General features: G+C 45.2%; 1 protein-coding gene across 1 annotated transcript in view; it reads right to left on the bottom strand.

Moving 5' to 3' along the window:
* Window positions 1-7,171, bottom strand: part of SYNJ2BP (synaptojanin 2 binding protein) — a 48,668-nt gene extending 41,497 nt beyond the window's left edge. Inside the window, exon 1 of the mRNA XM_073609474.1 lies at window positions 6,950-7,171. Within this exon, the coding sequence (XP_073465575.1) occupies window positions 6,950-7,016 (67 nt within the window). The 5' untranslated portion in view covers window positions 7,017-7,171. The remainder of the gene's footprint in view (window positions 1-6,949) is intronic.
* Between the last annotated feature and the right edge of the window lie 19,622 nt (window positions 7,172-26,793).

The following is a 26,793-nucleotide window of genomic DNA, read 5'->3' as shown; positions in this document are numbered from 1 at the left end:
AGACAGAGTTAGTGGAGTCAGGCTGCACATGCTCAGTTTGGTGTGTATTGCTAGAGTTTTTTTCTTTTCTTGGGAAAGTGCATGTGATCAGCACTGTCCAGACAGAGAGTCAGGGGTCCTGCATCCTGATAGGACAGCCAGTGCATTATGAAAACTACTCCTACTTTTGATCGGGGTCATTTGGGTATTTTCTGTTGTACTTATGATTTAAGAAGAGTAAACACAGTTGATTGATAATAAATGTCTTCAGCCAAACACTAACCATGAGTGAAAGAAAAGTTTTTGTGTTATCATTCATATTCTCTGAAAAATGGCCAAGAAATCATAAATTCTGCCAGGGTATGTAAACTTATGAGCACAACTGTATATGTGTGTGTATGTATAATATATATATATATATATATATATATATATATATATATATATATACACACACACACACACACACACAGTATTTATCGGCGTATAACACACACTTTTTTCCCCTTAAAATCAGGGGGAAATTGTGGGTACGTGTTATACGCCGATCCCCCGCCGATTGTGAGCCTCTTGGCCGCTCTCGGCAGCTCTCGCAGTCCCGCGTGAGCGGCCGAAAGCCGCCGAGAACAGCGGCGCCATTTTTAAACGCGAGTTCAGTGTACTGACAAGTAAATGACACGGCAAGGCTGCAATGATGGACACTGACAAGGCTACACTGACAATACAAGGCTGCATTGATGGGCATTTAAATGTAAGTTTTTTTCCTTAAACTTCCCTCCTAAACTTGGGGCGCGTGTTATACGCCGATAAATACGTATATCTATCTCTTCTGGCTTTTTATTCTCAGAGTAGATTAGATATTTTGTTCCCTAAACACATGGCTGGTTATTTATATTTACCACTGCACATAGATATCCAAGAATACATGTTTTTAAGTTTTTATTAGATTAAATCGAAACAATAATCAGCCAACTAATCGATTATGAAAAAAATGTTAGTTGCAGACCTATTCAATGCATTAAGGTAAAAAAAAAAAAAAAAACTTTTGTGCTGTATGATCCCCCCAGCCCCCGCCCCCCTATACTTACCTGAGCCTGATTTTGATCCAGATCTGTGTATGATCTCCCTCCTTACAAGACAGAATGCCAGCAGCGGGAGCCAATGACCCCGATATTTGCACTCCTACATATGCCTGTTCTCAGGACCAATGGCCGGTCATCGCGCTGTATTCTGGGATGGTGTACTGTACACCTACCCTTTCCATACCCAAAAAGTGAACTCAAATCTCACAGGATTCCCCACTGTACTCCACTATGGATAGGTAAGTAGGCATCTAAATGTATCTGTTTATACTGGATAAAAAAGGATCTCCTTTTTTTTTTAAAACACTTGTTATAGTGCCTACAGCCAGTACAAGAAGAAAGGGAACATGTCAGAACTGAAATCCGCGGGTACACATGGCTCACTTGTTGAAGATGAATGCTCTGGGCCTGTCATCCTTATCCTTCCATCGGCACACGGTCAGCCGATGATCTTGAACAAGGTCTCAGGGTCCCAACACATCACTGATGCGGGTCAGAGATTTACCTGGTAGTGATGGAAGGATGAGGAGGCCAGCTCTGGAACTGTGCACAGAACAAGTAGGGAATGACACCTCCCACATTTCTATCCTGATAGATCCCCTTTAATCGTGAGAACTAACAGCACGCACAGTTGCACATTCCTAGATGCTGCAAGATTAAAACAGGACTCTCTTCTAGCAGTGCGATCTCTGCGAGGTCCCTCATTGGCATCTATTCCCTGGCTTCTCCTGGGTGCCAGCTTATTGGCTGCTCACACAGGCACTGCACTAAGAATGTGCCCTGAGTTGCGCATGCGTGGCTCCGAGTACATTTTAAAGAAGGCTGTGGCAGGCAGTTACATTTATTTTTGCTGCAGAAGGGACATTGTATGCCATCTCTGCAATACGCAGCCTGCTTGTAGGTTTTCAATGTTAGACTTTAGTTCCACTAATTAATGTTCACACAGCAAGGGGAGTTTTTCATGTGGTACTGAAGCAGAACTCGCATCCCCTCCTGTGACTCAACATCCATGAGCTCCCACCAACCCCAACATCTTCGCCCTGCGTTCAGGATCTTCAGCCATCTTAATTGGCAGTGCTGGGATGACATACTTCCTACGCATGCACACAGGAGTTCATTCCTCCCTACAAACATCAGAATTATTCTCTGAGTGTCACATGTACATCATTAAAAAAAAAAAAAACTCAGTCACCTAGGTGAATGCAGCATTGATCTATTGCTCGATCTGTCCCCCACCACCTCAAACACCACTGATCGCTCAGTTCTCTCTTCTGCTCTAAGCAGAGAGCCGGGACTCTCTGCTCTGTCCCTCCAGCCCTCACTGAAGTGCTGGGCTGTGGAGGGAGTAGCTGGCTCAGTCTCCCAGCGCCGCATCTAAGAGGCTGAGCCAGCTACCAATCCAGGCCCCTTTCCCCAACCTGGACCGGCTGAGTGACGTCAGCCAACAAGGGTCCTTAGCCAGCTGTCGGCTGAAAATGGATCACAGGACTGACAAACTAACTACACTCCTTAGAAGTATAGCCAAAAATGCTTTGGCCATACTTTAAGAAGTAAAGAGACAGGTAAGAATCCTTTATTACAGATGAGGCATTGTATGCGTCTTGTGAAACAAAAGGTTTAACAATTTCCCTGCAGGGATGTCCGGTCCTCTTTCTGGCTACTAACACCTGGTAACAGTTTTGGGTCTCTGGGCTGAGCTGCACTAAAGATGGTCTGACGAGGACCTGCCCCCTCCTGCCCTCTCCTCCAATGAGAAAAGTTTATTGTTTACACTGCCTGTAACTTGTTCTGTGAGTTGGAGGGTGAATCCTGTGATTGGTCAGACTCCTTCCATTCACAAACAGTGTAATCAATGAACTTCTCTCATTGGAGGAGAGGGCAGGTCCTCATTAAATCATCTTCAGCACAGTTCAGCCCGGAGACCCAAATCTGTTAACCCAACCCCCACAGCGCCGGTGTTCTGTCAGAATAGCGAGCTCATCAGATTAGGTAACGGAAGGGATGCTCCGTTATCTGCGCATGCGTTCCACTGCTACCAGGATTGCTAATCTGACAGATCACCTGCAGTCAGAAGAAGCGGCAGGGGACATCTTACTACACCCAGCTACATCTTGAATTTCACAGTAACTTTAGCAATAAAGGGAGCATATATAAATAACTACAGTATATTGACATCTGTGATGCTATTTTGATGTTATATTTGAAAGAAGCTGGACGCCAGCCTTAGGAAGGTGGCAGAGGCCATGTTGGTACACCTCGCACTGCTCAGCGCTAAACCTTTATGCTTTCAAAATGTAACAACCAAACCGTATCACAGATGTCAATATACTATATTTATTTACCGTATATACGCTCACTATTGCTAAAATTACTGTGAAATTCAAACAGTAGCTGGATGTAGTAAGATGTCCCCTGCCTTCTTCTGACTACAGGTGATCTGTCAGATTAGCAAACCTGGTAGTGTTGGAATGCATGCGCAGCTGACGGAACGTCACTTCCGTTACCTAATCTGAAAGGTTGGCTATTCTGACAGAACACCGGAAGTACAGACCAGGAAGAGGACAGGACATCCCTGCAGGGAAGACTTCTACAGGATCCAACAAGGTGGGACTTTCTTCATTACAGGTAAAATAGGTCAATAAAGCTGTGGAGGAAAAAAAAAAAAAAGCTAAAACTTCAGCTTTTGGGTTCTATAAAGTGGTTGTAAATCCAGTCACACTACTTGTACCTACAGGTAAGTCTATAATAAGGCATACCTGTAGGTACTGGAAATATCTCCTAAACCTGCACCGTTTAGGAGATATTTGCCAAATACCCTTGTGCCGACATCATTGGTGCATGTGCACTGAAGAAGCGGCTCGATCACGCCGTTTCTAAAGGGCCTGTGCCGTGACTGGCGGCTCCCGTGCACATGCGCGGGAGTGACATCATCGCGGCTCTGGCTAATCACAGCGTCGGAGCCCGCATACCTGGAAATAACTCTGGGAGACATGTCACCGGTCACATTAGTGTACGGGGACCGCTGCAACAGCCTCAATCTAAGGTATTTCATAATGAGCTAGTATGCAATGCATACTAGCTCATTATGCCTTTGTCTTACAGGTTTTTATTTATTTTTTATATGGGTCAACCACTTTAACACAGGAGGCAGTGTCTGCTGTCCTCTGAAAAGCTATCTGGCGTGGATCGGTTTTCAGGAGTTAGCAAAGCAATGGCTGACAGGTGCCCAGGGTGGCAATCTGGCCACCTCCCCAATGTCTTATTTTTTTTGCTCCCAAGAGGAATTGTGCGTCCTCTCAGTGCATCTGCACATGCGCCATGGAAATACCACGCATGCTCAATAATTATTATTATTATACAGGATTTATATAGCACCAACAGTTTACGCAGCGCTTTACATTATAAAGGGAGACAGTACAGTTATAATACAATAAAATACAAGAAGATTAAGAGGGTCCTGCTCAGAAGAGCTTACAATCTAATAGGGTGGGGCAGGTGGGACAAAAGGTTGTAACTGTGGGGAATGAGCTGATGAAAGGGGTAGAAGATTAGTTGGAGACGTGATAGGCTTTCCTGAAGAGATGTTTTCAGGGATCTCCTGAAGGTATCAAGAGTAGGGGATAGCCGAACAGGTGGAGGTAGCGAGTTCCAGAGGATGAGAGAGGCTCTGGAGAAATCCTGGAGACGAGCATGAGAGGAGGAGATGAGAGAGCTTGAGAGTAGGAGGTCTTGAGAAGAGCGGAGAGGACGATTTGGGTGATATTTGGAGACAAGATTGGTGATGTAGCTTGGGGCAGAGTTGTGAATGGCTTTGTATGTTGTGGTTAGTATTTTGAATTTAATTCGCTGGGTGATTGGGAGCCAGTGTAGGGATTGAAGTAGAGGGTTGGCAGACACTGAGCGGTTGGTAAGGTGGATAAGTCTGGCAGCAGCATTCATGATAGACTGAAGAGGGGATAGCCTATGGAGAGGCAGGCCAATGAGAAGGGAGTTGCAATAGTCAAGGCGAGAGATAACAAGGGAGTGAATGAGGAGCTTGGTAGTTTTATTTGTTAAAAAGGGGCGAATTTTAGAGATGTTACGGAGGTGAATTCTACAAACTTTTGACAACAATTGGATTTGGGGCTGAAATGACAAGTCAGAGTCTAGGATTACAACTAGTACCCTGGCATGAGGGGAGGGACTGATGGCTGCATTGTTGATTTTGATGGAAAAGTCATGGAGGGGGGCACGGGCGGGGGGGGGGGGGGGGGAATATTAATAGCTCAGTTTAGAGAGATTTAGTTTAACTGCTTCAGATCCGCGCTATAGCCGAATGATGGCTACAGCATGGATCTGCTTTGCTGGGATGCTGACAACAGACGTCCTCCCCTTTGCAGGCTCGCCATGCCCCCCCTGAAGAGCGCGTGCGGTGTGATCACCCGAGTCAATGAGAGCCCTTTACCACGTGATCAGCTGTCAGCCAATGACAGCTGATCATGTGATGTAAACAGAAGATCGGTACTTGTTTTTTTTTTTTCTGCTCACACCGACAGTGTGAGGAGAAAAAAAGCCGATCACCGGATTCTGTTTGAAGGGACACCGGTCCTGAAGAGGAAGAGCCTAATATGTGCCCACCAGTACTGCCTGCCAGTGCCACGAATCAGTGCCCACCAGTGGTGCCAATCATTGCCACCTAGCAGTGCTGCCTATCAGTGGCGATCACTGCCACCTATCAATGCCCTTCAGTGCCACCCATCAGTGCATCGGCGAAATTACCGGTTTGCAAAATTAACAAAATATAAAACGGTTTTGTATTTTTTTTTTTGATTAGGTCTTTTTTTTTTAATTAACAAAAAATAAAAAACTAACTAAAAGAAAGCTCTATTTGTGGGAAGAAAACGATAAAAATGTCATTTGGGTACAGTGTTGTATGACCGCGTAATTGTCATTTAAAGAGTGACAGCGCTAAAAGCTGAAAATTAGTTTGGGCAGGAGGGGGGTTTAGGTGGCCTGTAAGCAAGTGGTTAAAGCGGAGGTCTGCCAAAAAAAAAAAATGTTAAAAGCCAGCAGATACAAATACTGCAGCTGCTGACTTTTAATATATGGACACTTACCTGTCCAGGGAGCCCGTAGTGTCGGCAGCCGAATCCGATCTGTCCGATGGCTCTCGGCTGCTGCCGCCGCCATCCTCGGTAAGGGAATAAGGAAGTGAAGCTGTGCGGCTTCACTTCCTGGTTCCCTACTGCGCATGCACGAGTCGTGCTGCACATTCTCTCAGGTCCCTGCTGTGTTCTGGAATCTGTGTGTCCCCCAGAATACAGAGGGGGGAGGACGGGGTAGGTGCCGGAAGTGGCGTAGGTCACTGTGACCGCCGCGGTGATCTATGCCAGGAAGTGGGAGCAAATACCTGTTTTAGACAGATCTGCTCCCTCCTCCTCCCTGAAAGGTGCCAAATGTGACACCGGTGGGGGGAGGAATCCAAAAAGTGAAGTTCCATTTTTGGGTGGAACTCCATTTTAAGGAAGTGCGGTGCCATCCATGCTGATATGTCAGTTATTATTGATGATGGAGACGTGTTCTGCTTTCCTATTGGTGGTCTTTGCACATGTGCAGATATTGGGTGCAGATGTGCTGGAAGGGCTGTCTGGGAATCAGCGCATGCGCGGTGGTGACGTCTCGCCTAGGGGAGAGGGGTGGAAGTGCTGTACAAAATAATAAAGTCCTTTCAATATCTGTCCATGTGTAGGAGGGGAGGACAGTCTATAAAGTGACAGTGTGGTCATGAAGGGGTTACCAGCCTGCTGCCCATCATCCCACCCAGGACAGGCCATCCCCGGGGTGATCCCCCCAGTGTGCCCGCTCCCTCCTCTCCAGGCCCCGTCCTCCGCACCCCTCTCTGTCCTTACCGGACGGCCCTCTAGTCAGCTGGATCTCCTCCTCCTCGGCGGCGGCGGCCCGGGCTCCGGCACTCATGTCTTCTTCCTCTCCCCCCTCCCCAGATGATGAGACAAGCTGATAAGGGTGAAGGTGAACCCTGGCCGAACACTTTCTGTTTCAGCAACCAGGCGGCCCCCACGTGGGGGGAGGAAGCGCCGCGCTGCATCATGGGACTTGTAGTCCTCCGCTGACGTCACGCCTCCAGTCCCCGCCCTGCCCTGGGATAGGAGGAGGGCGGGCTGAGCTCAGTGCCAATGTGACTGCAAGAGAACAGAAAAGCTAGAAACGAAGGCAGCTCTGTATCTGCAATGGCAGCAAAATAAACCAAGGCTTGGCATTCCCTGCATTGGTGTAATCCCCTCCCCCACCTGAGCCTGTCAGTGTCCCTCTTCTCACAGGGAATCGGGGAGCAGAAGAGGAGGAGGGGGCACATTCCAGGCTACCTTCACACCTGTGTGACTTTGACAAGTCACAGCCCATTCTTTTCAATGACAAATCAATGCAAAATAAAGCCACTTGGAAAAGGTGTCGTACTATGGGGTGAGACTTTGGTCCAGAGAAAGTCACTCTTTAAGTCGTGTGACTTTGGGGACATGAGAATGTGAATGGATCGTGTAGAGAGATCTGGACAGCCGCACACCAGGATAGGCAGATAAAATTCTTCTTTATTGAATGAATATAGGTACATAAGACACCGCTGGAATAATACAGCTTAGCCGCTGACGCGTTTCACACTTGTACAGAGCGCTTACTTATAGCTCATCTCATCTTATAGCTCATCTATGAGTAAGCGCTCTGTACGAGTGTGAAACGCGTTAGCGGCTAAGCTGTATTATTCCAGCGGTGTCTTATGTACCTATATTCATTCAATAAAGAAGAATTTTATCTGCCTATCCTGGTGTGCGGCTGTCCAGATCTCTCTACACGATCCCATCTGTACCAGCAATTGCCAGCACATGGGGCTCTCTCCTGCTTTTGTCTTGGAGGAAAGGAGATTTCAGTTTGGTTTTTCCGGAGCGGTGGTAATTATTATTATTTTATTCAATGTGAATGGAGCCTTAGTAGGTAAGTAGAACATGTTTGTTATTTTTATTTAAAAAATTGACATTGACATCTTCCCACCCTAGTAATGAATATGTGTGGTGGTGAAGAGGGTGGGCTTTACCCCCAAACACTGCGTATGTGTCCATGGACAGCAGATCCCAGGAGAGGGACCTACCTGTCATAGACACCTACAAGTCTCCAGTAATCATTAGAAGACAGGGGGATCCAGATCATGTGACCACTGTGATAGCCAATCACAATAGTCATGGGAGTGGGCTGTCCTTCCTGTTACCCTGTCCCAGTGTTGCCAACCGTCAGTATTTTTACTTGCAGCCAGTAAAAAACAGGCAATGTTCTCCTGCCAGTAAAAGTAAAAGGTTGCCAGTAAAAAATATGGCTGTGACGCTCGGCTTGGTCCGGAGTAGGGTTGCCACCTTTTCTTCAAGACAAACTTGAACACTTCAGCGGCCTGGGACACCTTTGCCCCAAGGGGAGTAGTAATGCGGTGCGCATAGCGTGCCATAGCAAAAAGTGGGTGTGGCCAAATTCTCTCGCTGATATCATTGCCCTGCCCTCCAGTGATGCCGAACCTGCCCCCAGACATCTGCCCACAGGTCCCAGAAGGCAACAGATTTGTGTGTGACTATCTTGGTTACTTGGGGAGCCACAGACCGGTCTGATTAACGTGTCCGGGTTTCAGTCTGCCTTAAACCTGGACACATAATTCAAAACCCGAACTGTCTGGGTGAATCCCGGACAGGTGGCAACCCTAGTCCGAAGTTGTCTGAGACCATCCCGTGCCTGCTACAGTGTGATCGGGCAGCTCTGGCGGAGGCGGTGACTAAGCGTGTCGTGTGATGTCATGGTACAATGGAGCCAAACAGAGTGGCCAGAGCCTCGTGTGCGGGTCTACAGTATTGGAGCAAGGCAAGATGGGACCAGGACCGTCAGTGCTGTTTAGACTGGAGGGAGCCCTTGGCTTGGAGAGAGACTGTCACTGTGACTCAGGAGCGGACGTGTTGTGTCAGTGAGGTCTCATCATCATCTGTGCTGCTGCACACTAATGTCAGTGTCACTGTGAGAGTGAATTTTATGTGTGTGTGTCGCCCATTCTAATTTCTTGCCCTCCTGAGTCCTGTCCCTGAGCTACTTACTTACTATATCGAAAATAAAATAAGAAATACGTTTTTTTGCCTTATCTACTATAAATCATATTGCTAATTGCATATTCTATTTGTTTGTAGCCTAAATACTCTCATTTGCACTTAAAACTGTAATTTTGTAACATTTGGAAATGTCAGTAAAAACGTGGCTGTGCCAGTAAATTTTGGGTGTTGTGTCAGTAAATTTCAATCTGGTAGGTTGGCAACACTGCCCTGTCCCTCCATTACCTCATCCTTCCTGTCCCCCTGTTACCCTCTCCTTTCTGTTACCTTGTCCTTTCTGCCACACTGTTCTTCTTGTCACTTTGTTACCTTTTCCTTCCTGTTACCCTGTCCTTTCTGTCCCCCTTTTACCCTGTCCCTCTGTTACCTTGTCCTTCATGTCACCCTGCTACCCTGTCCTTCCTGTTAACCTGTCCTTCCTGTCCCCCTGTTACCTTGTCCTTCCTGTCACCCTCTCCTTCCTGTCCCCCTGTTACCTTGTCCTTCCTGTCACCCTCTCCTTCCTGTCACTCTGTTACCTTGTCACCCTGTTACCTTTTCCTTCCTGTCCCCCTGTTACCTTGTCCTTCCTGCCCCCCCAATACCTTGTCCTTCCTGCCCCCCCAATACCTTGTCCTTCCTGCCCCCCCAATACCTTGTCCTTCCTGCCCCCCCAATACCTTGTCCTTCCTGCCCCCCCCCCCAGTACCTTGTCCTTCCTGCCGCCCCCAATACCTTGTCCTTCCTGCCCCCCCAATACCTTGTCCTTCCTGCCCCCCCAATACCTTGTCCTTCCTGCCCCCCCCCAATACCTTGTCCTTCCTGCCCCCCCAATACCTTGTCCTTCCTGCCCCCCCAATACCTTGTCCTTCCTGCCCCCCCCAATACCTTGTCTTTCCTGCCCCCCCAATACCTTGTCCTTCCTGCCCCCCAATACCTTGTCCTTCCTGCCCCCCCCCCCAGTACCTTGTCCTTCCTGCCGCCCCCAATACCTTGTCCTTCCTGCCCCCCCAATACCTTGTCCTTCCTGCCCACCCAATACCTTGTCCTTCCTGCCCCCCCCAATACCTTGTCCTTCCTGCCCCCCAATACCTTGTCCTTCCTGCCCCCCCAATACCTTGTCCTTCCTGCCCCCCCCAATACCTTGTCCTTCCTGCCCCCCCAATACCTTGTCCTTCCTGCCCCCCCAATACCTTGTCCTTCCTGCCCCCCCCAATACCTTGTCCTTCCTGCCCCCACCAATACCTTGTCCTTCCTGCCCCCCCCCCAATACCTTGTCCTTCCTGCCCCCCCCAATACCTTGTCCTTCCTGTTCCCCCAATACCTTGTCCTTCCTGCCCCCCCAATACCTTGTCCTTCCTGCCCCCCCCAATACCTTGTCCTTCCTGCCCCCCCCCCCAATACCTTGTCCTTCCTGCTCCCCCAATACCTTGTCCTTCCTGCTCCCCCAATACCTTGTCCTTCCTGTCCCCCTGTAAAGTCGCTCTTGAAATCATGTGACTTTGGGGGCATTCTAATGTGAACGGAGCTGTACACAGAGTAGGTAAGTATAGCATGTTTGTTATTTTTATAAAAAAATTGACTTTAGTAACACTTTCCACTCTTACCCCTCGGGATGATCTTGATGTTCAAGTCGAGCGTAAGTTTGACTTGAACATCGGGTGTTCGCTGAACAGCGAATATTATGGGGCGTTCATGGGAAATTCAAGCACCGCAGAACGCCCTATAATGCACTGCGAGATCGCAGTGCGTTGCTGTATGATGATTGGCCAAAGCATGCGCCTGACCTGCATGCTTTGGCCAATCACAGCGCACTCTGCTGAGAGAGCCATAATTGGCCAAAGGCAAGGTGCCTTTGGCCAATCATGGCTCAGGGGGCTAAGTCCACGCCCCACACTATATAAGGCTGCTTACATAGCGGCCGTGTATAGTGTGTGGACAGAGATAGATTGAGCTAGATTAGGCAGGCAGATTAGTTAGTGGCTCGCAGGCAGTGTATTTAATATATATATATATATATATATATATATATATACAGTCTAGTCAGGACCGTCTTTAAGGCAGGGCAAAAGGGGCAGCTGCCTTGGGCCCTATCATTGTTGTGGGGCCCAAAGCAGCTGCCTCATACTTGCCAATTATCCCAGTTTAAATTCCCTAGTCCCTTGAGGTTTTAGTCCCGTGCTGTGTCCTGATATCTCAGTGTTAAGTTCTGTAGTTCTGTTATTAATGCTGCCCAGCTCTGCCCTATACCAAAAGCTGCTTCCCAAGTCCTGGAACACGAGACCAATGGATCTGGCTATAGTAACCCCAAGGACCAAACAACACCAGTCTTATGCCGCGTACGCACAGTCGGACTTTCCAACGGGAAATGTTCGATGTGAGCTTGTCGGAAAGTCCAACCGTGTGTATGCTCCATCAAACATTTGCTGTCGGAAGTTCCGCACACCAATGGTTGAGAACAGGTTCTCAAATTTTCTGCCAACTTCACTTGTTGTCGGAAATTCCAATCGTGTTTACACAAGTCCGTCGCACAAAAGCTCACGCATGCTCGGAATCAATCAGAAGGAGCCGCACTGGCTATTGAATTTCTTTTTTCTCGGCTCATCGTATGTCTTGTACGTCACCACGTTCTCACGTTCGGAATTTCTGACAACATTTGTGTGACCGTGTGTATGCAAGACAATTTTGAGCCAACATCCTTCGGAAAAAAATCCACGGTTTTGTTGTCGGAAATTCCGATCGTGTGTACGGGGCATAAGAGTACACCAGAAAATGAACTGCTTTATTTTTAGAAACACGCTGAATTTATACAGCAAACCATCAGATAAGGGCTACTCCCATTATCTCAAACAAAGGTCACCTTGGACAGTAGAGCTAATCATATTATCATAACAATAACCACTTTAGACAGTCTGGCTCCCCATAGGACTAACTTATGCATAAGAAGCCAAAATAAATTAGTGACCAGCTCTGGATAACTTAAAGAGGAGTTCCACCCATTTTTTATTTATTAAAAGTCAGCAGCTACAAAATGTGTAGCTGCTGACTTTTAATAAACACACACTTACCTGTCCAGAGATGCGGGCACCCCGGAGCCTCGCTCTTCTCCGCGGCGCTTTCATAGCAACTGTGGGCACTGGGCTGTGACAGCTTCCGGATTCACGGGCGGGTGCACATTGCGCATGCGCGAGTCACGCTGTGCTCTGCTATTAGCCAGGCAATTTTCTGGGACCTATGACGTGTCCCAGAAGATTAGTGGCAGGGAGGGGCCGCCTAGGGAGAGAGGAGGAGTCGCCTAGGCGGCCATGAAGAGGAAGGACTAAAAAGAAGGCACCCACTCCCCCCCCCACCAAAAAAATGACATGCCAAATGTGGCATGTATGGGGGCGAGGAACACTTAAAGCGGAAGTTCAACTTTTGGGTGGAACTCTGCTTTACGAACACATTAAAACACTGAGTTCTCCAGGCAATGGTTCTCCTGCAGCCCAAAGTCCGTGACAATACTCCTCCCCGTTCCATAGTCCGGCAGACCCAGCTAGATCCAATACGGGTCAGCTTAGGGATGTCCAGGAGCTATAGTACAATCAATGTTCAGTTTGCCGGGAAATTCCATCTGCGTTGCCGTTTTGTCAGCCTGGCCTGTACTGCACAGTAATGTTGTAGGGCTGCTGGCTGCACCTCAATGAGCGTCCGTTGTCCCCGGATACTTGATTTAACCAAGAAAATGGTGGAATCAACCTGCGCTAATGAGCAATGCGTGATAGAAAAGTATATATATACAAAAGGTGCAGCTGCAAATAAAACTCCAAATATCTATGAAGTGGTAGACATATAAATAAACTTAATTGCGCTAGTAATAGGAAAAAAATATTTTTTTATAAAAAGGTGTTCTAACAATAAAAAAAATTTTTGAAAGTGCTTAGGAGACACAATGTGTATGTAAATCCCAACCCAAATGACAATAAGTGCATGGAATATTTATGCAAAAGTGCAAAAAATATGTTGAAAGTCAAAAATCATAAACCAAAAACACTTATAATCAGTCCATAATCATATGAATTGCATTAGATAAAGAAGGAAACCGTCCGCTTCATATGTTTCATCACCACACACTAAGGATTGATGAGTCAAAATACTTTTGATCAGATGTGCATTGATTGCAGCGAGAGAAGTAATAGGTGTGCGCTTACCCCAAATGTTGGACCTCCACTGTGGCAAGGTCTTATGGGCTTGCAGATTTCACCCTCTGCGGGGACAAGATGTTAATCACCAGGTCTTGACAGCATATACCACCGACTTCCGTATAGATGGGATGATCCAACTGCTCCAACGTCAGAGGGGGGACTCAGGAATGGAAGAGTCCGTATACAAAATAAAAGGTATAAGGAGAAAAAACTCCAATAGTGTGATAGCGTTTAGGGTATTTATTGTAAAAAATAAACCACAAGAGAATATAAAAAAAATTCCAGTAAAAAATATCATTAAAAATATCGTTAAAAAGCCGGCATAATTAGAGGCAGAACGCCCGTGCAAATAAACTCTTCAGAACACGTGATGGCAAGCACTGTGAGGCCACGCCCTACATGTTTCGTCATACGTGACGTCTACGGGGGCCCGTGCCCCCGTAGACGTCACGTATGACGAAACATGTAGGGCGTGGCCTCGCAGTGCTTGCCATCACGTGTTCTAAAGAGTTTATTTGCACGGGCGTTCTGCCTCTAATTATGCCGGCTTTTTAACGATATTTTTAATGATATTTTTTACTGGAATTTTTTTTATATTCTCTTGTGGTTTATTTTTTCCAATAAATACCCTAAACGCTATCACACTATTGGAGTTTTTTCTCCTTATACCTTTTATTTTGTATACGGACTCTTCCATTCCTGAGTCCCCCCTCTGACGTTGGAGCAGTTGGATCATCCCATCTATACGGAAGTCGGTGGTATATGCTGTCAAGACCTGGTGATTAACATCTTGTCCCCGCAGAGGGTGAAATCTGCAAGCCCATAAGACCTTGCCACAGTGGAGGTCCAACATTTGGGGTAAGCGCACACCTATTACTTCTCTCGCTGCAATCAATGCACATCTGATCAAAAGTATTTTGACTCATCAATCCTTAGTGTGTGGTGATGAAACATATGAAGCGGACGGTTTCCTTCTTTATCTAATGCAATTCATATGATTATGGACTGATTATAAGTGTTTTTGGTTTATGATTTTTGACTTTCAACATATTTTTTGCACTTTTGCATAAATATTCCATGCACTTATTGTCATTTGGGTTGGGATTTACATACACATTGTGTCTCCTAAGCACTTTCAAAAATTTTTTTTATTGTTAGAACACCTTTTTATAAAAAAATATTTTTTTTCTATTACTAGCGCAATTAAGTTTATTGATTTAACCAGATCAAAGGTTTGTGGTCCATGAGCACTGTGAAGGATCGTCCATAGAGATACGGCTGAAGTATTTTCAATGCCCACACCAGCGCCAAACATTCTTTTTCTATAGCTGCATACCCCACTTCCTGAGGTAGTAGCTTGCAACTGATGTAGGCAACAGGGTGCTCACTGCCGTCGGCTTGGCTTAGCTCTGCTCCCAAATCGAAGGTAAAAGCATCTGTATGTACACAAAAACCTTTTGGTCAGGAGCAGCCAAACCTGGGGCAGAAACCAAAGCATTTTTCAGGCACTGGAAAGCCTTTTCACACTCTGGGGACCACAGGACTTGGTAGGGAAGATTCTTTCTGGTCAAGTCGGTCAGGGGTTTGGCTATCATGTTATAGTCTAGAACAAACCTCCTATAGAATCTTTCAGTGCCTAGGAACACCAAGACCTGGGCTTTCGTCCAGGGGGTGGGCCAGTTGGCAACAGCCTTTACTTTAGCTGGTTCAGAATGCTGTTGCCCACGGCCTACCCGATTCCCGAGGTATTGAACCTCAGACATCCCTAAGCTACATTTCTCTGGCTTTAATGTTAGTCCCGCAGTCCTGATGCGGTCTAACAGTACCCAGGTGGAGTAGATGTTCCTCCCAGGTATCGCTGTAGATCGCAATGTCATCCAGGTATGCACAGACATAATCCTGAAGGCCATCGAGGAGTTGATCTACCAGCCTCTGGAATGTCGCTGGAGCATTTTTCATTCCAAATGGCATGACCTCAGACTGGTAAAAGCCAAAAGGGGTGATGAATGCCGACTTCGGAATAGATTCCGGGTCCAGAGGAATCTGCCAGTACCCTTTGCATACGTCAAGGGTAGTTAGGAAATTACCTCGGGCAATGTGGTCTAACAGTTCATTGACCCGGGGCATGGGGTAGGCGTCAGTGGTTGTGCAGTCGTTTAGTCGGCGGTAATCTACACAGATGCGGGTAGTACCATCCCACTTTGGCACTAACACTACTGGGGATGCCCAGGGGCTGTTGGATGGCTTGATGACTCCTAAATTGAGTGTGTCCTTTATCTCCTGCCTCATTTCCTCTCTCACTGACTCAGGTACCCGGAAAGCCGCCTGCCTGATAGGTGGCTGTCATGGGATTTCCACTTGGTGCACTGCCATAGTAGTGTATCCAGGCTTGGTGGAAAACATGTCCTGACGCTGCCTAAGGACCAGCCTGGCCTGGTCCTGCTGTTCCAGCCCTAGCTGCCCGTCTAACCTCACTGTCTCTACACCTGCTCTGTCCCTATCTCTCACTGGTAGCTCTGGCAGGGGAAGGTTCTCGGAATCTATCCCAGCTGGAGCACATATGGCAGTTATCTCCTTGGGCCTCTCTTGGTACGCTTTGAGCATGTTCACATTGAAGGTCCACTAGACTCTTTCATCTGAGAACTTAGCTACCAGATAGGTAGTGTCACATGTTTGCTGCACTACCTTGTAGGGTCCCTGCCAATAGGCCTGTAATTTGTCCAACTTGGTAGGCTTGAGGGCAAGAACTTTCTGCCCTACAGCCAAGGGCATTCCGGGCGGTATGATCATACCACCGCTTCTGCTGCCCCTGTGCACTCTTACAGTGTCCGTGAGTTCTTCCAGCCGTTCCCTGAGCACTAGTACGTACTCTACCACAGAGGTCTCTGCAGCCCCTACACCTTTACTGTGCAGTACAGGCTGGGCCGACAAAACGGCAATGCAGATGGACTTTCCCAGCAAACTGAACTTTGATTGTACTATAGCTCCCGGACATCCCCAAGCTGACCCGTATTGAATCTAGCCGGGTCTACCGGACTATGGAACGGGGGGGAGTATTTCACGGACTTTGGGCTGCAGGATAACCATTGCCTGGAGAACAACACATTAAAACAAAGTTCTTCAGGTAATGGTTCTCCTGCAGCCCAAAGTCCGTGACATTGTATACAGATGATTCACCTGCAGACCCTGTGTTTACATGTAAATATTGGCATTGATATGTAAATAGCAGCAGTATTCATATGTAGATATAGGTGGACCAGCAGCATTTGTATGTAAATAGAGGCAGTATTCATATTTATATCATGCCCCCCTGAGGTCTAATCCACCATCACCTATACTGAATGCTACCCACTGGGGAGATAAAGGGGCATGCTTGTAAATCCTGCCTACAACTGTGGTCATTAAGCCTATTTTCAGCCTGTTCTGCAAAGATAAGCAAATTGGAGGGGAGGGGGTAGTGTGGGGCATGCCGAGGTAGGCAGAGAAGGAATTACAGTTTGGGGTGCACAGGTGAGCAAGGAGGGGATGTATGAAGGTAAGGAAGGTTGGTGCCAAGATGAGCAGAGGAGGCATGTAGAGGGGAGGGGGAGAGGATGGGGGAGGTTTGGGGAGCAAAGGTTAGCATAGCGATTTTGAATGCGTTCCCAACACACACAAATGTGAACGCAGGCTAAATGTCTCAGTTACATTGGTGGTCAGTGTAAATCTTCTCATAACATTGGTGCTTGGTGTAGAATCCTTTCATTCAAACTAGTGTGAATGTCCCCCTTACATTGGTGGTCAGTGTAAATCCCTCCTTACATTGGTGGTTACTATGAATGCTTCTATTACATTAGTGGTCAGTGTAAAACCCTATTACATTAGTGGTCAGTGTAAACCCCTATTACATTGGTGGCCAGTGACTCCTCTTTATATTGGTATTCGGTAAAAAAATCCACATTGCCATTGATCATACCTTCCCCCAGCACTGCCACTGATCCCAGGAGTCTTAGGATCCCTAGGAGTTTTCTGTCTATTAATGGGTTCCCTCACCTCCCCAGTTCATGGTGTGCAGGCAGTGAGGAGATGATGTGCTGTAACCTCTAGCAACCAGTCAGTAAGCAGTAATGATGTGCAGTAACCTCTAGCAACCAATCAGTGAGCAGTACTGATGTACAGTAATCTCTAGCAACTAATCAGTGAGCCATAATGTGTGCTGTAACCTTTAGCAACCAGTCAGTGAGCGATAATGATCCACGTAACCTCTGGCAACCAATCGCAATCGCTGCCTGATCTGATTCAGTAAACTGATTTTGAGTCTAGCTGCTATTTAATGTATGTCGCAGAGCAGATGGAGAACGAAATTGCATGGGGGGGGGCCCAAGAAAATTTTTGCGCAGGGTCCAATAAATATTAAAGACGGTCCTGAGTCTAATATATATATACTTGACTCAGTCAGTGCAGGCAATGTAGTTTATATAAATCAGTGTATTGAAGTGGTTAAGAGGAACCCCGTGCCAAAATAAAAAAAATGTTGTGGGGGTTCCCCCCAAATCCATACCAGACCCTTATCCGAGCATGCAACCTGGCAGGCCGCAGGGAAAAGGGGGGGGGGGTGAAAGCGCCCCTCCTTCTGAACCATACCAGGCCACATGCCCTCAACATGAGGGCACTACTTTTGGGGTCCCCCCCAAAGCACCTTGTCCCCTTCATTGGTGTGCGCAGCCTATTGCATTAGGGTGTGCACCTCAGAGCACGAACACACATGCGTGTATATCAGCAGAACAGTGGACGGTGTCAGTAGAGCAAAGATTGGTGTCAGTAGGGCAGTGGACGGTGTCAGTAGTTTTTTATTTTTATTATTTTTTACAGGTTTTTTTAAATGATTTCTATTATTCTTTTAGGAGCCCCGTTATGGGGCTTTGGTGAAATATTAGGTTCTAAACAGACCCCTGATGTCTCACTTTTGAGACAGAGAAAGAAATTGAGCACAAAGATCCCCCAGTCCATTTCTCTGCAGCCAGCAGTAAATATAGTTCACTATGCTTCAGTTAGGAATGAAGACAGGAGCGATCAGTACATATCACTCACTGTGTTCATTCAGAGATGGAAGGGGTCGGTTAATTAAATATTTACCAGCCCCTTCCCCGCTCTTGAGAGGAGAGAAGGGGAGGTGGGAGCACTGCAGGGGGGAGAAAGGAAACAGGTGGAATCGGGAACCGCAAGAGGTTATTAGGGTGTGTCCGCCTATGGTCCCCATGTTTGATGGGGACAAGGGCCTCATCCCCACAACCCTTGCCCAATGGTTGTGTGGGTCTGCGGGCGGGGGGCTTATCGGAATCTGGAAGCCCCCTTTAACAAGGGGGCCCCCAGATCCTGGCCCCCCCATATAAATGGGTATCAGGTACATTGTACCCCTACCCATTCACCAAAAAAGTAAAATCGACAGGAGACAGCCTATATAACAACTGTCAAAGTGAAAAGACAGCAGTTGGCGGGGAAGCCTCCCATGGAGGTGGAGTTTTTCTGTCTTTTTTTTTTCGGGACTGTCGGATGCTGTGATTGACGATGGATTTACAGTGCGGGACACTTTTTTTTTTAATAAAGGAATTGTCAAAAACTTTCTCCTGTCATTTTTACTTTTTTGGTGAATGGGTAGGGGTACAATGTACCCGATATCCATTCACATAGGGGGTGGGCCGGGATCTGGGGGCCCCCTTGTTAAAGGGGGATTCCAGATTCCAATAAGCCCACAGACCCCCACAACCACCGGGCAAGGGTTGTGGGGATGGGATCCTTGTCCCCATCCCCATGTTGAGAGCATGTGGCCTTGTATTGTTCAAGGGGGGGCGCGCTCTCACCCCCCCTTTTCCTGCAGCCTGCCAGGTTGCATGCTCGGATAATGGTCTGGTATGGATTTTGGGGGGACCTCCACGCCATTTTTTTTAAGTTTTGGCACAGGGTTCCTCTTAAAATCCATACCAGACCTGAAGGGCTTGGTATGGATTTTGGGGGGAACCCCACACAATTTTTTTTCTTTTAATTTTGGCATGTGTTTCCCCTTAATATCCAAATCAGACCAGAAGGGCCTAGTATGTATATTGCCAGGATCCGGGCAATACATTACGGCCGTGAGCAGTTTTTAATGGCATTTTTTCCTTTAGAAATTTCATTTTGCTGCGGTACTGTTATAAACATGGGAAAGATGCGCTACTTTGCAGGCAGACTAAGGGAGGCCCCCAGGCACGATATTTAAAGGAATAATTCATTTTTATTGTTTCACTTTAAGCATTATTAAAATCACTGCTCCTGAAAAAACAGCCATTTTAAAACCTTTTTTTTGCATTAATACATGTCCCCTGGGGCAGTATCCGAGTCCCCATACACTTTTTATGGCAATAACTTGCATATAAGCCTTTACAATGAACACTTTTAATTTTTCTCGTTCGTGTCCCATAGACTTTAACGGTGTTCGCACAAATCTTTTGTCTGTTCACATGTTCTGGTGTGAACCAAACGGGGGTGTTTACCACCCTAGTAATGCATATGTGTGGTGGTGAAGAGGGTGGGCTTTACCCCCACGCACCGTATATGTGTCCATGGACAGCAGAGGTTTCTGTGCAGATCCCTGGAGAGGGACCTACCTGTTGTAATGGAAATTTGTAAGTTCTGTATATAATTGTATTGTATTTTGTATGTATTGCACATTGCCCTCACTGTGCACACGGCACTAATAATGTTTTCAGTACATGTTTACATTCTTTTGAGTCCTGATTAGAATTAGCCTGCCTATGTAACGCCCCTTGTTACGATAAACCTATAATTGTAATATTAATGTGATACCTACGTAATCATGTGCATAAAAACCTTCAATTGCGTCATAATAAAGCAGAACAGTAATTTGGAAAGATGCTGAGCGTATCTTTTGTGTCTGTTCCCTACTGCAGTAGTTATTAATTTGGAACCACTAATCAATATGAGGATAGGGGTTGCCTATCATCAATTTAACCGAGTCAGCATGGCGAGCTTTGCCTTAGGAGGGGATTCCAGGTGACCCTGAGTATCCGAAACGAGGAGCTTGAGACGATCCGGGAATTTCTGATAATCAGCCGGCTGAGGTAAGCCTTTTGCTTACATTTGAGTTATCAGACAGTCTATTGACTGGAATGGTACCAGCTGATTGGAGAAAAGCCAATGTAGCACCAATATTTAAAAAGGGCCCAAAAAACATCCCTGGGAATTACAGACCAGTTAGCCTAACATCAATAGTATGTAAACTCTTGGAGGGGATGATAAGGGACTATATACAAGATTTTCGTAATAAGAATGATATCATTAGCAGTAATCAGCATGGATTCATGAAGAATCGTTCTTGCCAAACCAATCTATTAACCTTCTATGAGGAGGTGAGTTGCCATCTAGATAAAGGAAGGCCCGTAGACGTGGTGTATCTGGATTTTGCAAAAGCATTTGACACAGTTCCCCATAAACGTTTACTGTACAAAATAAGGTGCGTTGGCATGGACCATAGGGTGAGTACATGGATTGAAAACTGGCTACAAGGGCGTGTTCAGAGGGTGGTGATAAATGGGGAGTACTCAGAATGGTCAGGGGTGGGTAGTGGGGTCCCCCAGGGGTCTGTGCTGGGACCAATCCTATTTAATTTGTTCATAAACGACCTGGAGGATGGGATAAACAGTTCCATCCCTGTATTTGCAGACGATACTAAGCTAAGCAGGGCAATAACTTCTCCGCAGAATGTGGAAATCTTGCAAAAAGACATGAACAAATTAATGGGGTGGGCGACTACATGGCAAATGAGGTTCAATGTAGAAAAATGTAAAATAATGCATTTGGGTGGCAAAAATATGAATGCAATCTATACACTGGGGGGAGAACCTCTGGGGGAATCTAGGATGGAAAAGGACTTGGGGGTCCTAGTGGATGATAGGCTCAGCAATGGCATGCAATGCCAAGCTGCTGCTAATAAAGCAAACAGAATATTGGCATGCATTAAAAGGGGGATCAACTGCAGAGATAAAACGATAATTCTCCCGCTCTACAAGACTCTGGTCCGGCCGCACCTGGAGTATGCTGTCCAGTTCTGGGCACCAGTCCTCAGGAGGGATGTACTGGAAATGGAGCGAGTACAAAGAAGGGCAACAAAGCTAATAAAGGGTCTGGAGGATCTTAGTTATGAGGAAAGGTTGCGAGCACTGAACTTATTCTCTCTGGAGAAGAGACGCTTGAGAGGGGATATGATTTCAATTTACAAATACTGTACTGGTGACCCCACAATAGGGATAAAACTTTTTCGCAGAAGAGAGTTTAATAAGACTCGTGGCCACTCATTACAATTAGAAGAAAAGAGGTTTAACCTTAAACTACGTAGAGGGTTCTTTACTGTAAGAGCGGCAAGGATGTGGAATTCCCTTCCACAGGCGGTGGTCTCAGCGGGGAGCATTGATAGCTTCAAGAAACTATTAGATAATCACCTGAATGACCGCAATATACAGGGATATGTAATGTAATACTGACACATAATCACACACATAGGTTGGACTTGATGGACTTGTGTCTTTTTTCAACCTCACCTACTACTATGTAGACTTCCTTGATCGGTAAGGCATTTTCGGGACAAAGGGTACCTATTTTACTCCCCTTAATCGAACTGTATTGATTGGTGGTTATATGTTATGTTGTCCCTGTCTATTGTCCATTGGAGTGTTATAGATAAGAAAGGGAAGAATAGTGCTGTTCACAGGTATATGTAGTACATCTGCTAGATAAAGTAGTTTAGAGGCAAGAGGGTATAGGCACACGTAGAGAAGAGAGAGAAGACTGGCCAGTCATTATGGGCATTGAATTAAGTAAGGGAATGAAGGGTAAGAGACCCTCAAAAATGCCCAGCGCAAGAGGAGCGCTATATATGAACCGAAGGTGTGGTTCCGCCTATACTGAGCCCCTAGATTAATGGTTAAAGTGGACAGGGATCCACATTGGGTAACTGGGTTACCAAAGTCCACAGGGACTAAGAATCATGCAGAGTAAACAGCTAGAGAAACAGCTATCTATGTGAGCAGGATGGATCAAGGGTGACATTAGAACTAGACAGAAAGGGACATTTTCATGTTAAGTTGTGGGATGAATTTGGGATCAGGCACTACAACTAGTAAAAGTCAGAAACAGAGAAATGAGAGGTAAAACAGAATACTTTATATGTTGTCAGAGAGGGAAGATGGGATGAGCACTGTGGCTCCCCATCTGATCATAGAATCATAGAAGCTAGATATAAAAGTTATTTAAACAAAATAAGGAAAGCAGAATTTAGGCAGGGAAATATTAAAGAGTTAAAAGAAAGTGAGAGAATGATATGCACATGTTGTGTACAAATGGGAAAAATGTAAGCGATTTTAGAGAGATATTGGTGTGTGTGCGAATGCTGGGACCTTTAGTTCTATTGCTTGTGTGTGTCATGTACGCAGATGTGACCCCCTCCTTTGTGCTCTCATGAAAGAAATGTGGCTGGGATGAGAGGTTAGTGATAAGCTGGAAGGACACCATTGCCAATTTCTGTTTTTTAGACAAAACATTTATAACAAAATGTGCCGGGTTAACGAATCTTATGGTAAACAATGTGATCACAATTATTTTGAATCTGTTTTCCAAACATGGTAAAATGAAGGTTACATTTAACCGTGTATTACACAAATTGAATATCCTTTGATAGTGGAAACAGTGCATTTAAAAAAGGGAAATTAAGTAAAATTAAGTAATAATGAGTATTAATTTCTAATATGAGTTTAACAATTATATAGATATAATGAAACTGGTTTAGACAACCTTTGGTTGGAAATGAAATCCAGGTTATTGGGGAAATTTGTAAAAATGGGATTAGTTTAGATTAAGATAACAATTTTGTAATTTTACATTTATACAATAAGCCCTTATTGAGAAAAAAAAAGATTAAGATGAGGTTGTTATTTTGAATAAAGCTGCCATAATATTTAACAAAGCCAAGATGGATGGGATACATAAGAAGTTTTTCTACAAAAATGATATTGTAAGGTTTTTGATGAAAACTTGATGTGCGGTCCATGATGTAAGAGTAATAATAAATAAAATTTAAATATAACAGACCCATCACATCAAGTCCACACACCCTGTTAGGATAGATGCCACCTGCAGCCAGTTGTTTTATAGTTTTTGATGCTTTCTGGTCCATCATACAGATTGCTCCTTTTGTTTTTATTTAATTTTATTTTTGAAATCCAAAGCAGAATGTGTGGATTGTGAAATGATGTGCCCCTTTTTCTTGTAAGTACAGTGGTATAAGCAGAAGAATAGTTTTGGATTTATGGACATCTCTCCATGACCGCAGGGTATTGTTATCATTTATTATAATATTGCCAGGAAAAAGTTGTCTTTTGAAACATGAAACTGGAGTTCTTACACAAATAGTGTGATAGAAAACAAGACATTGTAATATATTTATGCAAGCTGGACCCAGTAATGAAGGGTTCACCCCGATATATCAGAGCTGTAGCTCTTATGCAAAGGTGCTATTAGACAAAGTTAGATATTGTTTTGGTCAATGGTCCGACATTCTGTGCAGCAAATTTACAGCTATCTAAATGTTTGTCTAATGAAAGGTTTAAAATATGAGTTTGTTTATGTACAAATCTAACAATGAAAAATGCGTACATTTGAATCCAGCCACCTTATTGCCTCTATTGGAGGAGGCCGGAGACAAAGGAAGACACATGTGTTAAATTGATGGTGTAGGAATCAGCTGCTGTGAGTCCAGTGCAGGACACACTCCCTGAAGACCCAGATATTACATTTTTTGTAGATTTGAGTATGCAGTTTATCACCCAGAAGGATACTCTATTTTCAAAGTCATTGGATCCTTTTTCCCCAGCTCAAGAAGCAGAGCTCCATGTTTTAGCAAAGCCTGTGAGCTATAAAAAGAGTGTATATTTATATAGATAGTCGAGATATAGAGAGCTTTTGGTTCTATTTGAAGGGCCAGAAGTTTGTTTTTACTTCGGCAGGTAAACCAACCAAGCATGCCAAGTTAATTTGATCGGCTGTTTTCAGCCTTCCAGGTTCTTGCTGAGGTAGCCATATTAACTTTCACACATGGAAGCAGACCAGGTGACTAAGGATGCTGCATTTACAGCCCCGGACACTTGATGGGTCTGTGCAACTCACAGATTCCACCCTAGTTCTGGCCCAGTATAGCTGGGATTAATAATTCAACTTTAAGGACCCCAGAACGAGAAGAACAAGTGGTCCACAGGGGGCAACTTCTTATGAAACAGGACTTTGGAAAAGGTGATCATTTATGTCTGCCAGCCACTCTTTTCCCTCCAGCTTGACACATGGACTGTGTCATCAGTCACAAGCAGTTATGGCTGCCTTAGTAAATGAGCATGGGATAGAGCCAGGGTTCACCACAGTTGTTTTTATAACATACCACTTCTTGTTTTACCTGTTACCAAAGGTGTTACCAAAAGCTGAACATCCCTTCCAGAGATTACAAAAAAGATATATCCAGATGTCCAAGTTAGGATCTTGCAAGTATGCATTTTGTCTGTATGGACATGTTTTTTGGATGTCCAGTGGCAAATGCTACTGCTAAGAAACTAGAAAACTTTTGCCTGAATGTTTTCTTATATTTTATGAAGCCTCTAAGGGGGATATTGGACTCTCTCCCTATGAGATTTTGTTTGGGAGTGTGTTACTCACTTGCTTATATTTTGTCTCAGCAGCTGAAGTCCTCCATTCGGATCTCACAGAGAATGTTGCTGATCTTTTAAGGTTTTTTACAAACTCATTTATGTGTTTTCTCCCTAATTCCAGATCCTAAAAGTTTGGAAGGATCTAAAACTAAAGCCAGGTGACTTTTGGATTGTTAAGAGACATTTATATATAAGGAAATGTTTGGAGACTCAATACAGCATCTATTTCATGTACAGTTTTTGCAAAACTTGAAGGAAAAGTCACCTGGATCCACACCAGACACTGCAAAAATGACTAAATTAAAGAAATCTCTGTGTTTGATTTGTTTCCCTCTTGTGATCACAGTCTAGGGTACTTTTTGATTCAATTACTTTAATTGTAAGGGATATATATATTTGAAAAATAGTTTAGCCATGTTAAAGTCATATTTGTCTTTTGTATGTCTTCCATTATATGTAGAATTGTCTGTGTTTACATATGCTGATAAGTCAGCATGTCCACAATTCAGCTAGAAGGCCATTCTGGCCACAGGAGTGTACAGCCAGTACTCTGTAAATATGTCTTATCAATCATTTGTTTTTCACAATGAAAAGTCATTTTGTAATGAAAAAGTTGCTCAGCTATTATTTTCTCCACAGTGGAGTTTTTGCCTCTTTGACCAGGACTACCTCCACCTAAGCGTGTGGAGGTTCCAGGTTAAAGGTGATAGCAGGTATGGTTAGTGATCAAAATATTGATCAAAAGAGGGGAGACTGTAATGGAAATTTGTAAGTTCTGTATATAATTGTATTGTATTTTGTATGTATTGCACATTGCCCTCACTGTGCACACGGCACTAATAATGTTTTCAGTACATGTTTACATTCTTTTGACTCCTGATTAGAATTAGCCTGCCTATGTAACGCCCCTTGTTACGATAAACCTACAATTGTAATATTAATGTGATACCTACGTAATCATGTGCATAAAAACCTTCAATTGCGTCATAATAAAGCAGAACAGTAATTTGGAAAGATGCTGAGCGTATCTTTTGTGTCTGTTCCCTACTGCAGTAGTTATTAATTTGGAACCACTAATCAATATGAGGATAGGGGTTGCCTATCATCAATTTAACCGAGTCACTGTCATAGACACCTACAGGTCTCCAGTAATTATTAGAAGACAGGGGAATCCAGATCATGTGGCCACTGTGATAGCCAATCACAATAGTCATAGGAGTGGGCTGTCATCCTGTCCTTCCTGTTACACTGTCCTTTCTGTCCCCCTATTACCCTGTCCTTTCTGTTACCCTGTTATCTTGTCCTTCCTGTCGCCCTGTTACCTCGTCTTTCCTGTCCCCCTGTTGTCTTGTCCTTTCGATCCCTCTATTATCTTGTCCTTTCTGTCCCCCATCCTTCCTGTCCCCCTGTTACCTTGTCCTCCCTGTCCTTCCTGTCCCCCTGACCTCCCTGTTATCCTGTCCTTTCTGTCCCCATGTTATCCTGTCCCCCTGTTACCTTGTCCTCCCTGTCCTTCCTGTACCCCTGACCTCCTTGTTATCCTGTCCTTTCTGTCCCCATGTTATCCTGTCCCCCTGTTACCTTGTCCCCCTGTCCTTCCTGTTAACCTGTCCCCATGTTATCCTGTCTGCCTTTTACCCTGTCCTTCCTGTCCCCTGTTATCTTGTCCTTTCGATCCCCCTATTATCTTGTCCTTCCTTTCCCCCTGTCACCCTTT

The sequence above is a fragment of the Aquarana catesbeiana genome, linkage group LG13, assembly GCF_042186555.1.
Source record: "Aquarana catesbeiana isolate 2022-GZ linkage group LG13, ASM4218655v1, whole genome shotgun sequence".
NCBI lineage: Eukaryota > Metazoa > Chordata > Amphibia > Anura > Ranidae > Aquarana > Aquarana catesbeiana.
This window is presented reverse-complemented; position numbering and strand designations above follow the sequence as displayed.